General features: G+C 35.3%; 1 protein-coding gene and 1 long non-coding RNA gene across 6 annotated transcripts in view; one reads left to right on the forward strand and one right to left on the reverse strand.

Moving 5' to 3' along the window:
* LOC115219285 (fibronectin type 3 and ankyrin repeat domains 1 protein-like) overlaps positions 1 to 14,414 on the forward strand; it is a 27,445-nt gene continuing 13,031 nt past the window's right edge. For 2 of the 5 annotated variants that reach the window (XM_036508739.1, XM_036508740.1), the window contains exons 1-5: positions 1 to 226; positions 4,655 to 4,718; positions 7,776 to 7,850; positions 10,485 to 10,550; positions 11,592 to 11,806. In XM_036508739.1, the coding sequence (XP_036364632.1) occupies positions 217 to 226; positions 4,655 to 4,718; positions 7,776 to 7,850; positions 10,485 to 10,550; positions 11,592 to 11,806 (430 nt within the window). In that variant the 5' untranslated portion in view covers positions 1 to 216. Of the gene's footprint in view, positions 227 to 760; positions 875 to 1,005; positions 1,023 to 4,654; positions 4,719 to 7,775; positions 7,851 to 10,484; positions 10,551 to 11,591; positions 11,807 to 14,414 lie in introns of those variants that run through there. The other 3 variants (XM_036508742.1, XM_036508738.1, XM_036508741.1) reach the window with 3 other exon arrangements.
* LOC118765919 overlaps positions 3,063 to 14,414 on the reverse strand; it is a 25,517-nt gene continuing 14,165 nt past the window's right edge. The window contains exon 3 of the long non-coding RNA XR_005001832.1: positions 3,063 to 3,231. This is a non-coding gene — a long non-coding RNA (uncharacterized LOC118765919). The remainder of the gene's footprint in view (positions 3,232 to 14,414) is intronic.

The raw sequence follows: 14,414 nt of genomic DNA on the forward strand, positions 1-14,414 counted from the left end.
GTGTATACTTTCTCAGCGTCTTATTAGGAATTTTCTGAGTAGCTTTTGTCGTTAACTGCCAGTAATGTGCAAGTTCTAACGACTAAGTTTCCAGCTCTTTACAGGTGGAAAGAAAGACTTGTAATTGTCATCTTTATCCACTTACTTAACTTAGCCACCCACTCTATCTCCATAGAAGTTTATATATTCTTTTGGTGGATTTTTCTGTACCCCATAATGTCAGCAAGTAGGTCGAGATTATATTTTTGTTTTGTTGCTTGTTTATCTTTAATAAGTAGTTCTCTCAGAAGAGAAAGTCAAACCACTGTGATGGTTTACGCTGGTAATTTAGTTCATTTTACAACGTGCATCTTTTCAGAAAAGATCCTCCAAGGTATTTTTTGATCGAACCAATGAAAGAGCCTCTATGGCATCACTAGAAATATCACCTCAATTTCCTAATTATCACCCTCTGAGTCTTAAAAAAAGGTAGAGGAAGTAAACATTCCGTTATCTTTATTTTTTTATCGAAGCACATTCGTTAATGGGTAATCTTGCCGAACGCGTTCGTAATTAGAACGTCCTTGACCTCCGGTACTAATCGAAAGTAACCTAACACATTAATCAAAACTGATACAATGGAAATAACACGTTATAATAGTAATAATCCTTTCTACTATAGGTATAAGGCCTGAAATTTGTGGAGAGGGGGCTAATCATTACATCGATCAGTACTCAACTGGTACTTATTTTATTAACTTGGAAAGTCGACCGCGGCAGTATTTGAACTCTGAACCTCTGAACATAGGAGAACAGAAGAAACGTCACTAAGCATTTTACCTGGCACGATAACAATTCTGCCTGCTCACAGTCCATCAGGTCATAACAGAAGGGTGTAAGGCTGGTTGCCTTTGAGATCTGCTATATGCTGATGATCTCATTAGCTGATTCTATAAAAGAATTGAAAATGAAATTCTATATGTGGAAGCAAAGCCCAGAATTAAAAGGCTTCAAAGTTTAAATTAGCAAAGACGAAAGTTTTAGTAAGTTAGAAAGCAGACAAATTTGTATCCATATAGAAAATGGCCTTGTTCAATATGAAGGAAAAAAGTAAGCAGAAATTCTATACACTGTAGTTAATGTAAACTGTGGACACAAGAGGTGCAGTGGTATCACAGAGAGATTAACAAAGAAAATATACTTTGTATGTGGCAGATGCACAGGAGCAATAAAATTTAAGAGTACAAAGGAAATATATTTTCTCAAATGCCCAGAAAGATTCCTAGACTAGAAGCAGTAACACAAAAAAGTACCCATTACACTTTGTAAACTGGTATCAGCTGTAAAAATGATTCCAAAGCAGAATACAATCCTCCAAACAATCAGATCTTGTCAAATTTCCAACCAGTGCCAACATGGAAGATGCACAATAAAAGATATTGATGATGATCTTCAAATCACACCCTGCTGTCTTTTTTAAAAATGAGTCATTGGATAATGTAGCCTAAGTACACTGATTGATAAAAGATAGAATGATTAGATTGGAGTGATTCTGATTTTAGGTCTGTTCAATCAGAAGCTAAACAACAACAAACTTATTCTCACTAGCTCTATACTTATCAGATAATTATTTTCTTCCTTTGTAGGGTTTTTTGAAGTGTTTTCGGTGTCTATATTTCTTGATCCTTCATACACAGCTTCTGTGGTAGATGGAATATATAGAAGAGTGTGTATTTCTATGGTGCTAAGCACATTTGTTGGCATCCTTTTGTCTCAGGAGACAATGGTAGTTGCACATAAAATAATCCAATAACGAGATTGCCAAAGTGTGTGGCAGCCAACATAGTCTTCCATTTTTTATTGGTTGACATTACTCCTTTTCAAAGTTGACTTCAGTTGATCTTTGAGCTGCTCTTTGGTTCTCCAGTCATGAGTTGACCATGATGTAGTTGATCATAAGGGATTTTCAAGGGAAGACACGAGCTAGATATAAACATTACATATCTGCAAGGGGGTACCCAAAAGTAACCAGAAATGTTCTGTGAGACAAGCCCATTGTAGTTCAGGCTTCCACCACTTGAAGCCACTTGGTGTGATCCTCAGGCATCAGTCTGCCAACCAGTGGCATCATGTGAAGTCGTACTGTCATATTGTGCATCTTTGTTTTGCAGTGCCTCTTCCCTGTTCATCAATTTTTGCAATGGCTGAAACAAAGGAACAGCATGAATTCTGTTTTCTGCTAGGCAAAACAGCAGCTGAAACAGTTGTCATACTTCAAACAGCTTACAAGGATGTGACCATGAGTGAAAAACAAGTTTACAAGTGGTTTTCATGCTTTAGGAATGGTCACTTGTTGCTTGAAGACCAACCTTGTTCATCTCCTGAATGAATGAATGAAAACATCACGAAAATTCATGATGAACTTGTTGATATGACTGGTGTGTTCTGCAGCTCCTGCCAATGAATTTTGAGTGAGGAATTGCAAATGTAAAGAGTTGCAGCAAAATTTGTGCCTTGCTTGTTCAAGGAAGATCAAAAGCAGTCATGACTGAATGTGTGTCGTGAACTGAAAGAACAGTTTGAAAATTGATCTGGACCTTTATTCAAAGGTCATCACTAATGATAAAAGTGATATGGCTGTGACCCGGAAATGAAACAGCAATCAAGTCAATGGAAGCATTTAATGTTACCATATCCCAAGAAAGCATGTCAAGTAAAGTCCAATGTCAAGCCGATGATGATTTGTTTCATCAATGTGAAAGGAATTGTTCACACAGAATTTGTTCCTCCTGGTCAAACTGTTAACCAGACATTTTACTTGACAATTCTGAAGCATTTGCAAAATGCGGTAAGACGAAAATGTCCTGAACTGTGGCAAAGTGGAGAGTCGTGGTTTCATCTGCACATGCTGCCTTGAGTGTGAGACAGTTTTTGGTCAAAAATGGCATGACCTGCTTATCCACCCTCTCTATTCACCTGATCTTGCTCCCTGTGACATTTTTTGTTCCCCCGAACGAAAAATGTCCTTAAAGGAAAACGTTTTGCAGGTATGGAAGAGGTGAAGAAAATATGACAGAGGTATTAAAAAGCATCATTTTGCAAGTGTTCCAGAACTGCTTTGAACAGTGGAAAACATGTCTAGACTTATGCATTGCTTCATATGGAGAATACTTTCAAGGCAATAAAAGGGTAAACATGTAAAACTAAGTGAATAAAATAATATTGCAAAATTCCAGTTTCTTTTGGGTATCCCTTCATAAACACTACAGAAATTGGTGTCCTGCCAAAAGCCTTCACCAGGTGGAAGATTGCTAGCTATGGTAGATAATTCTTAACCAAAAATTTCCATAGGGAGAGGTATCATTGGTATTGCCTTGTTCTGTCACAAAATTGAACTGCATCATCAAAGCTAATTCTCTTCTTGATTATGCAATAACTCCTGTTACTTTCATAGACTGTTCAATCAATTTGATGCCTCTAGAGTTGCTTCTTTTTAAAACATTTTCTTCGCTCTTGTTGCAGTTGATAATGATACTGCTTTGTTGGTCATTAGAAATGACATCTTTTACTACTTGACTGACTGTAAGACTGACTGTGTCGCTATTTCATTGGATATTTTCAACATCTTAATGATGGTCCCTGATGACCCAGCACTTTCCATGTTTTTATATACTTAATCACTCTTGTTATCTCTCAATTGTTGTCAACCTCCCTAGCAAGTTCTTCTGTTGAGTTTTCTTGAGGAAGTCCCTCTCTTTTCTATGCATTCTCTTTATTCAGCAACCTCACATAGTTGTATTTCTATGCCTTTTTCTCCTTTGCATCAATGAGTATATATATATGCATCTTATCTTAAATACAGCTTTACTTTTTTGTTTAGGTTATTTGCAAATGCAAATGTGGATATCGTTACTATAGTCATCATTTCTTTTATCATCATCATAATCATCATTAAGATATGCTTATTTGTCTGATCACTGTATGTGCATGGTTTGGGTGTGTATGTAGATGTGTGTATATCAGAATATATGTGTTTGAGTATACGTGTGCAAGAATATGTTCACACAAATACACACATATATATATAACTTCTCTGGTTATATGTGTGTATTAGTAGATAATTTTGTGTGAGGTCTGTAATTTAGTGAGGATGGATACATGAAAATATTACATGCTGGTCTATATATATAGGAGTAAATATGGGTGCATGTAAGGATAAGCATGTATACACAAACGAATATGTGTGTATGTGCATGTGTGTGTGAATGCACAAGCAAATGAGTGCATGAAAAAAATGTGTATACATGAGGGAATGTTGGTTCATAACTGGTCTGTATCTTGAATTTGTGTGAACACATATATGTGTGTGAACATATTTAATCCACCCCACTGTACTTCTTGAAAACAGAACTGATACATTAATTAATATAGTCCTAGATGTCTGTAAGAAATAGGAAGATTATGGTTAGAATTGTTTTGATAATAGCTCAACTCAATTATCTTTGACTTATGATTAAACATTAACATGTCTTCTTTTTCCTTCATTTTCACATTTTTTTCTATAAGTTGGTTCTTTTTTAACACATGACTCAAATGCTTATATCTCTTCAAATTACATAATTAAATTTCTATCATCTATTTATCAAGTACAACCTCATCCCTGTCTTTTCTACAGATGAGCTACAAAATTGTGTACAAAACCGAAATCTTTCGGAACTTCAGAATCTGATTATTTCTAGGTAAAGAACAAAGTTTTATTTATTTATTGTTTCCACTTTCATTGTTATTACTTTATTGCATAAAGGAAGTGTATGGGATGATTAAAGCAGAAATGCCTTTGATGATGTGGCTAAAGAACACCAACAGCTCCTGAGAATGAAAAAGTCAGGTATCTGGGTTGATGGTAAAAGGTGGTCAGGTAAATTTGAAGTAATTCTTGTGCAGCTCAACTACAAACTCTGCAATTTGAGGTATGATTGTTGTACTGTCATTGTTCTGTATGGTGGTATCTGGATTACAATAATCTTTTCTGAGTGTATTATTTTGTTCATATTATAAGGGAAGCCTTCTATTGTACATACAATTTATTACAGTGGATATAACTTGTTACAGCTACATTGATTTATCACCTAGCAGAGAATGTAAGTAAAATCATTGTTAAATGTTATCCTGCAATTTTGTTAATAATGAAATGAATTCATAATTTTCTTACATTAATGGATCTGAGCAGATGAATGGGCTGTTATACCAGTTTATTAACCCAAAAAACATGTCTGTTGATGAAGCAGATGCACTAGCTGATTGGTCTAAATTGTGATGTTGTAGCCAGGTTTGTTGATACCAGCCTGTCTCATGATAGATGGTTCTTGACAAAAGCAAACTATCAATTTTTGGATCAATATTTGAGCTATTTAGTCATTCTTGTTATTATACCATACGTATACGGCAGTGAAACATGGGCTGTAACTGCTGAGGATATGTGTAAGCTCGCACGGAATGTACCAGTATGATCCGATGGATGTGTAATATCAGTGTGCATACTCAACAGAGTGTAAGTACCTTGAGAGAAAAGTTGGAACTAAGAAGCATTAGATGTGGTGTGCAAGAGAGACGACTGCGTTGGTATGGTCATGTGGTGAGAATGGATGAGGATAGCTGCGTGAAAAAGTGCCTCACCCTAGCCGTTGAGGGAACTTGTGGAAGAGATAGACCCAGGAAGACCTGGGATGAAATGGTGAAGCATGACCTTCGAACATTAGGCCTCACCAAGGAAATGACTAGTGACCGAGACCTTTGGAAATATGCTGTGATCGAGAAGACCCGGCAAGCCAGATGAAACCATAACCCGTGGCCTATGCCAGGAGCATAACCAGCCCACTTATGCGTAGCTTTTCCTTCTTTGGTCACTAAGCTTTGCTTGTGAAGACCTGTTATGGCAAGTGAAATCAAAATCATTTCGATGACTGGCATCTGTGCTAGCGGGGTGCAAAGAGCACCATACGAGTGTGATCGTTGACAGAGAGGCTATTCGAGTATGATCGTTACCAGCGTCGCCTTACTGGCACTTATGCCTGTGCTAGTAGGGTGCCAAGAACACCATCCGATTGTGATCGTTGCCAGAGCAGCCAACTGGCTTCCGTACCCATGGCATGTAAAAGGGCACCATTCGAGCATGATCATTGCTTCACTGGCACCTCTGTCGGTGGCATGTGTAAAAGATTCAAGCAAGGTCATTGCCAGTACCGCCTGACTGGCCCCCGTGCAGGTGGCACGTAAAAAGCACCCACTACACTTTCAGAGTGGTTGGCGTTAGGAAGGGCATCCAGCTGTAGAAACTCTGCCAGATCAAGACTGGAGCCTGGTGCAGCCATCTGGTTGCCAGCATGGAAAACGGACGTTAAACGATGATGATAATGATGATACTAACAAGAGATATTTGTTACAACCAAACTTCCTACCTATTGTCTTTAATATTTGAGACCACATTTTGTTTTTAAGTTCTGAAATCTTATAATTCTTGTAAAATTGACAAAATGCCTTGTCTAGAATGCATGAGAAGTGGGCAGAAGTTTATTACTTTTCCTTTTAACACTGTGAACCTTGAATTAAACACCAGCCTTTAAGAATCATTCTAAGGGGCAATTGGGGAAATATATTTCTATGACTCAAGTTAAAAATCATTGATTCTTTGTAAATGAATGATAAGGATTATGAGGATGTTGAACAGTGATGGTGATGAAGCATCTAACTATTTTCCTGTCAAAACATGGGAAAAATCTTTTGGGTGGAAGCTGTTACCACCCTTCCTGAGCATGCATGAAAATTTCACACCAATAAGCTGTGTCAGTTCCTGGCTGTTGTGCATAGAGTACAGACATGTAATGCTCATTTGTCAGATTTTTGTCTTCACACAAGATGACCAAATGCATTGAGCAGAGATATTGCATCATGTTTTGCCGAAGGCTTGGTGATATTCAAACTCAAACCATCCAGAAGATTCAGCAGGCCTTTGGTAATGATGCTATGGGCAAAATGAAGATCAAGGAGTAGTACAACTGCTTCAAACATGGCCACATCTCAGTGGAGAGTAATGTATGCTCAGGCAGGCCATCCACGAGCTGAAATGAGGAGCTGATTGAGAAGATTTGGCAAATAGTCATTGAAGACCATTGTGTAACAATCCAGTTGGTCACAAAATGGGAATAAGCACAGGATCAGTGCATTCCATTTTAATGAAGGATCTGTGCATGTGGAGAGTATTGGCAAAATTTGTCCCCAAAGTCCTAGCAGAGTAGCAGAAGCAACTCCACATCCTGGAAATCGTTCAGGACATGCTGGACTGTGAAAACCATGACCCAGACTTCATGAAGACCATCATCACTGGTGATGAAACATGTGTTTATGATTTCTGTTCAATGCATTTGATCAACTTGTAGGAATACAAAAATTCAATGAGTTCACACTACATGTCTGTACTCTAGGCATAAAAGCTGGGAACTGATACAACCTATGGGTGTTAAAATTTTCACACATGCATAGAAAGGGTGGCATTACCCTTCCACCCAAAGGATTTTGCTGGTGCAGCATTAGTTTTAGCAGGAAAAAATAAAGCTAGATACTTTTTGAACATACCTCATATAATGATGATCATCATAATGTAGGCAATAATGAATAATGACAATGATAGTGATGATTTAAAAAAAGAGCAATGAAGAATGATGATAATAAATAATAACAATTATCAATCATGAAGTTGTTGGTTATGTACTATAACAATTTTCCATAATGTGTTACAGAAAGGTCTCAGTTGATATACCACTTGATCAAGGTCTAACTGCATTAATGATTGCAACAAAACGGAGTGATATTGAGTAAGTACTCTCTCTCTCTATATATATATATATATGTACACACACACAGTTTTATGATGTGAAGTGATATAACAAAATAGATAAGATACAAAACTACCAGCTCTTAATTTTTTTAGTTTAAACCCACTTCAGAAATTTCTCTCAGTTTACCTAGATGTCAGAAGTAGGAACCAGATCATACACAAATGTTACTAATACCTAAGATAGACTGATGTCATGAAACCAAAAATAAATAGTAGAATTTAAAAGATACTGTAAGCCTTTGAAACATTTACACTTGATAATTATAAAGTTTTGTGGTGTATATAAAATCTTTTGATAATGGATAATGCTTTGTGGTTATGGTGTGTATAATGCATTGCGATTATAGTTAAATGTATACAATGTTATATTTTGTCTATATAAAGTATTTTAGTTATTGCATATTTGCCATTATGAAGTGTAAATATCCTGTAATTATGATGTGTATAATTGCCTTGCAAGTATGGTGTGTATAAGGTATTATGATAAATGTGAATGTGTGGAACATATAATGTATTTATAGTATGTGAAAGGTTTTGTTGTTAAAGGATGCATTTCCTGTCACTAACAGGTAAAGATTAGTGACAATAAATGTATTCAGTTATAAATAGTGCCTTAAGCCTTCATCCAATTCATGTCAGCTTGGAAAAAAAAGACAGAAAACTGATGATGACAACAACAATGGTAATGTAACAATGATGATAGTACAGATGGTATACATGTGTGTGTGTGTGTTTGTGTAATATTGTGGTTATGGTGAATATAATGTATGGTTTATGTTAGGTATTTTAGCTATGGTGTGTATAATAACATCTCATGGCTATGAATGTATAAGTATTGTGGTTATGATGTGTATAATGTTATGTTGTTTTGGTCTGTATAAAGTCTTTTAGTTACAGTGTATGTAAGGTTTTGTGGTTTTGATCTGTGAAATTTATTTTTTTATGAACTGCTTTGGTGTATATGAAGTTGATGAATAAGATGAGGTCATGTAAGGTATATAACAATATCTTAACATGTTAATTCTTATCATAGATATAACTTATATTATGTTGTATATGTGTGTGTGTGTGAGAGCGAGTATGTTTGTGTGTAAATATGTGATTTTTATTAAGTATTAGTACTTTTATTAAGTATTATACACATTCTTATAGTATGTATAAAAATTATATTGTTAATTTTATCTGCTGGTATCCATAAATTCATGTGATGTATTTAAAGTCTGGTGACATGCATAAAATATATACAGTCTTTGTATAATGATTAATGATACACATAATCTTACAATGAATATAAGGTTTTATATTGCATAAAGTTGACTGATAGTTCATAAAATTTTTATAGAGTATTAACTTGAATTTGCCATGTAATTCAGATCTTATTCAATTTGTCATATAGATGAAAACTAGCCTTAAGGAAATCTGGATCGAGTTTTAACAGAATAAATCTTAACATCAGATTTGACAATGAGTGCTCCAGTTGTTCAATTTTTGGAACTATGTCCTTACTGAAAAGATGCAACTATCTGAGTATTTCACAAATGTACTTCAACGAAATTCTGAATCAGTGTGACACTGTAAACAAGACTGGCGCTTTGAGTTTTAGATATAAACTATCCAATGAGTTACCACATGATTTTCCATCTATTCAATTTTATTCACAAGGCTTGAGTTGGCTTGATGCTATAGCAGAAAATACTTTGACCTGAACCTAAGACTTCATGATTACAAAACAAACTTTTGGGCCAGTTAGTCATATATGAGTAGTTATCAAGATGGCACAAAAAAACCTGTTTACTTTTTAAAAAAATTGATTTTAGTTGATGAATACTGTTGCTAGCCATCTTAGAATTTCTTTTTATGGAGAAGAATGGTGGATGACAATAAGTAGAGCAACAAATTAAATACCTGGGTGGCCAGATGGCCAGCTAAAATACTCCATGGCATTCCTCCAATTTTACATTCTGATTTCAAGTGCCCCTGAGGTTGACTTTGCCTTTCTTCCTCTTGCGGTCAATAACGAAACTACCAGTTGAGCACTGGGTTCAATGTAATTGACTAGACCCTCCCCTCAAAGTTGCTGGCTTTGTGCAAAAAATTAAAAAGAATTATTTATTTATGTCCCTTGGTATTGTATTGAAATCCTATTTCAAGACGGATGCCTTTATCATTCATCTGTCCAAGGTAAATATAATTTGTAGTTATTAGAAATTAATATTTAGTCAGATAAAGTAGAGCAGTGCCCATAACCCTTGCTAGTCCTCCTTGACTATGATCTAGAATGTTTGTATGCAATAAATTTAGTCCTATATATATTTGTGAGCAGTACTATAATGTAGAGCATAGCTGAATTTTGTAGAGCCTTAGTATCATAAAGACTGTTCCACTAGCCCTGGTACTTAACAGGTACATATTTTATCTACCCTGGAATACTTGAAAAATGGAATACAGTCTTGCAAGCTTGAACGGAGAGTATAAAAGAATTTCTCTAAATGTAGTACGTATTATTTAATCAGCATCATGTAACGAGTTTGTAATTCACTGTCCTTTGGTATTTTTTTTATGTTGCTACAGCAACTATACATATCTTGAAATATTTCCCTACATATTTCAGGATTATGGAATTACTGTTGTCCTTGAATGCATCTGTCACTGTTAAAGATGAGTCAGGAAAAACAGCGTGAGTATTTAAAATCTAGTTTTATTTATTCAACAATAACAAGGGAAGAAGGACAATGATTGGATGACTGCATTTTGTGTCTTGACTTATTAATAGCTAGCTATTTTCTTTCACTAGATTTTTTCATCTCTGTGGTAAAATGCTAAATCAGAATAAGGCAATATTATTTTCCAAAGGTACAAGGTAGAATAACATAAAACATTTGTTTTCCATGACTCTGTATGTGTGTGTGCGTTTTCATATCACTTATATATATATATATATATATCATCATCATCATCGTTTAATATAAGATTCCAATACGTTGCGAGTAAAATTCAACAGTATCTAAAAATTTTACTTGCAAGGTATTGGAAAGATTTTACTCACAAGGTATTGGAATCTTATATGTATACCATTCTGCCTAAATAATGAATCTACAAATGCAATATCCTTGCAATTCTCACATCTATTTTCATTACTCCACTTCACTCTCTATTTTATATCATATCTAAATTAACTATTGCTTAACCATTTACTCACACCATCTCCGATGAAGGGATATAATAAATATCCTGGAAACAGCTGTAAGACCTTCTATTTATAAATGTTCTAAAATCTTCACAGCCTTGGTTTTTTATCTCTTTCTGAAAAAAAAATATATATATATATATACATACACACACTGGAATATTTTTAAGTACTATAACAGAAACTAATACTTGACTAAAATTTTGTAAAAAAAATTAAACTTGAATTAAAATTTAAAATTAAATGAAATTCAAGTGATTCTATCACTTAGAAAAATTATTTTAAAACTGAAATTCAAACTTAGGGTAAAATTTATTGTGTTTTAAAAAAATCAAATGGAAATGTGAATTTCAAATTGAAATGAAAAAGAGTTTTCATTTTAAATTTTGAATCTTCCTTCTACTCCGTCTTACCCTCTCAGTACAGTTTTCTTTTTAAATATCTCAGCTTTATTAATTTAAAATTATAAATAAAAAATGATAAAAATTTATATGCTAAATAATTTTTTTCCCTATTTTTTTCCCTATTCAGTTTAATGCATGCTTGCATCTGTGACAATCTTCAAGCTGCAAAGGTCCTGCATAGAAATGGTGCACCTTTTGAAGATTTTGATTTCGGTGGATCTAGTCCACTACATCATGCTGTTGACAGTGGCAGCTGCGAGATCATATCGTGGATGATAAGGGTTGGAGCAGATGTGGACATTCGAGACAAAAATGCTGCTTGGACTCCACTGATGCGATGTGGTAAGTTCTAAGTGTAGTTTGATTCCTTTTATTCTTTTCAAAGTATTGTAAAACATGTGAGGATAGGTTGTTCATGTGTGTGCAAGTGAGAGTATACACATGTGCATAACAGTAGAATTTAAGAATTACAGGATTACACCTACTTCATTCAGAATTGCAGAATTACATCTACTTCATTCCATTAGACATTTGTATGCTCATCAAGAACTGTGGTGTATGATCATCAAACGATGCACAAACAAATGTAAAGATGGCCATCTTTGTATTCATTAGAGAATCATAAATAAAACAAGTTCAAAGCTGCTATTACTATCTAGAAAAATTTCTATATTTGATATAACCACAATTGCTTCTATAAATATGGTAATGTTTAGTTGCAGAAACAGAAATTCATGCTAGTAATAATATGTTAAACACATATTTCCCAATATCTTCTATCATCATCTTGATCATTATAGAAGAAAAAAATGAATGTGTAAATAATAATAAGGGTTTTATATTTTGGCACAAGGTCAGCAATTTAAGGGAGGAGGTAAGTCAATACCAACCCCCAAGGTTCAAGTGATACTTGTTTTATAGACCCCAAAAGAATGATAGGTAAAGTCAACCTAAGTGGCATTTGAACTCAGGACAGAAGAAATACTGCTAAGCATTTTGTCCAGCAGGCTAATGATTCTGATAGTCTGCTGCCTTATAAATAATAATAATAATAATAATAATAATGACACTAATATGGTGCTTATTGTAAACAGTGCTCAGTGCACTACGACTCATCAGAAAAGGTTAAATAAGAAGATGGAAAGACAGCAATGGAAGCTAGAAAGACATACAGAGACCATAGAATAAAACAGAAAAAGATAGAAAAGTGAACAGTAAATAGGTGTACAAGGTGCATTCAAAAATTATCTACCTTTTTTTTCCTGCCAAAACTAATGTTGCATGGGCAAAATCCTTTGGGGAGGAGATGACACTACCCTTCCTGCACAAATATGAAAATTTTTGTGCTGGTAGACCATATTGGTCCCTGGCTATTATGCCTGGAGTACAGACATGTAGTGTGCACTCATCAGATTTTGATTTTCACACAAGATGATCAAACACGTCGAGCAGAGACCGTAAACTCATGTCACCTCACCAGTGATGACAGTCTTCATGAAATCTGGGTCATGGTTTGCACAGTCCAACATGTCCTCAGCGATTTCCATGTGGAGTTGCTTCTGTTGCTCCACAGTATCTTGGGAATGAATTACAGCCTACCAGTGTAAAAATTTTCTTGCATCCACAGGAAGGATAGTGTCACCTCCCACCCAAATTATTTGGCTCATGCTACTTTAGTTTTAGCAGGAAAAAATAAAGTGGGATACTTTTTGAATGCATATCATATTGAACTATTGATATTAGAATGCCTAAATCCACTTCATTTCAGTGGTACACTTTATGTATGTATTTGTTTATTAATTAGGGAATGAGGTTCAGAACTCTTGGACATTATAAACCCACTCAGATTAGTGAGGTTGATGTGGTTAATGTTACTTTGAACTTCTGTTGATTTAAGAATCCTTATAAAGTGAACTTCTGCTATCCTGTGGCCAACAAAATTGGAATATCTCACAAAAATATTGATTTTATAAATTGCAAACAGTATTTCTTTCATTGAAAAACTAAAAATACATCAATAGCATTTCTTTATTTCAATGTTTAGCAATTTTATGATGTAAATCTCTGTCGATCATATAGACTATGTTCAATTTAGGTTTGTACTCCATATTTTCACATTTTTCTTAGTTTTAGATAATGGCTTTTATGAATCTCATGTTTTCAAGTGTGAAGTATAATGGAATTTTGGCATCTACACCTCACTATATATACATTAGGCTATATTATATAAGATTCAAGAGTGTAAATTTGGTTGACACAAGAATTCTTTAAGCTATATACTGAACTGCAAAATAAATGCAATTTTATATGGTAAATTCTGAAAATTTATTTCAGGGATGTAAGTGTAAATATTCCAAGACATGGTTTAAGGCAGAGATCCAAATTGCAGGTAACCTTTCAACTTTCCCTGAAACAAGACACCAAAACACATGTGCATCTCGTGGAGGTTATGGGTGTAAAAATCAACTTAAACCGCATTCCTGGTATTCGTAATTTGGACACATCAGGATTGTCAGCAGCACAGAGGGAACAAGCTATCAGCTGATTACAAGCAGGGCTGCATGCTCTGGTTGTTGTGAAAAGCTTACAATGTCCATGTCAGCACCATCTATTGCCTGCAACAGCGATACAACAACAACAACAGCACTGCAGACTGTGCCCCCAGGTGACCATGTTCAGGCAGGACCGCTTCATCCACCTGCAACAACTCCGTGATCACTTCAGACTGGCCAGCGTGACAGTTCACAAGACCATTATCACTGGACAGAGGCCCATCAGCGATGACATGGTACGACATTGACTGGCCACCAACAACCTGCGTTGCTGTCATCCTGCTCGAAGGCCTGCCCTCACCACTCACCACTGTCAGGTATGACTACAGTGGGCTACATAGCACCGACATTGGTGGCATCAACAATGGAGGTCAATAGTCTTCTCTGATGAGAGCCAG

Source organism: Octopus sinensis, linkage group LG14, assembly GCF_006345805.1.
Source record: "Octopus sinensis linkage group LG14, ASM634580v1, whole genome shotgun sequence".
Taxonomy (NCBI): Eukaryota; Metazoa; Mollusca; class Cephalopoda; order Octopoda; family Octopodidae; genus Octopus; species Octopus sinensis.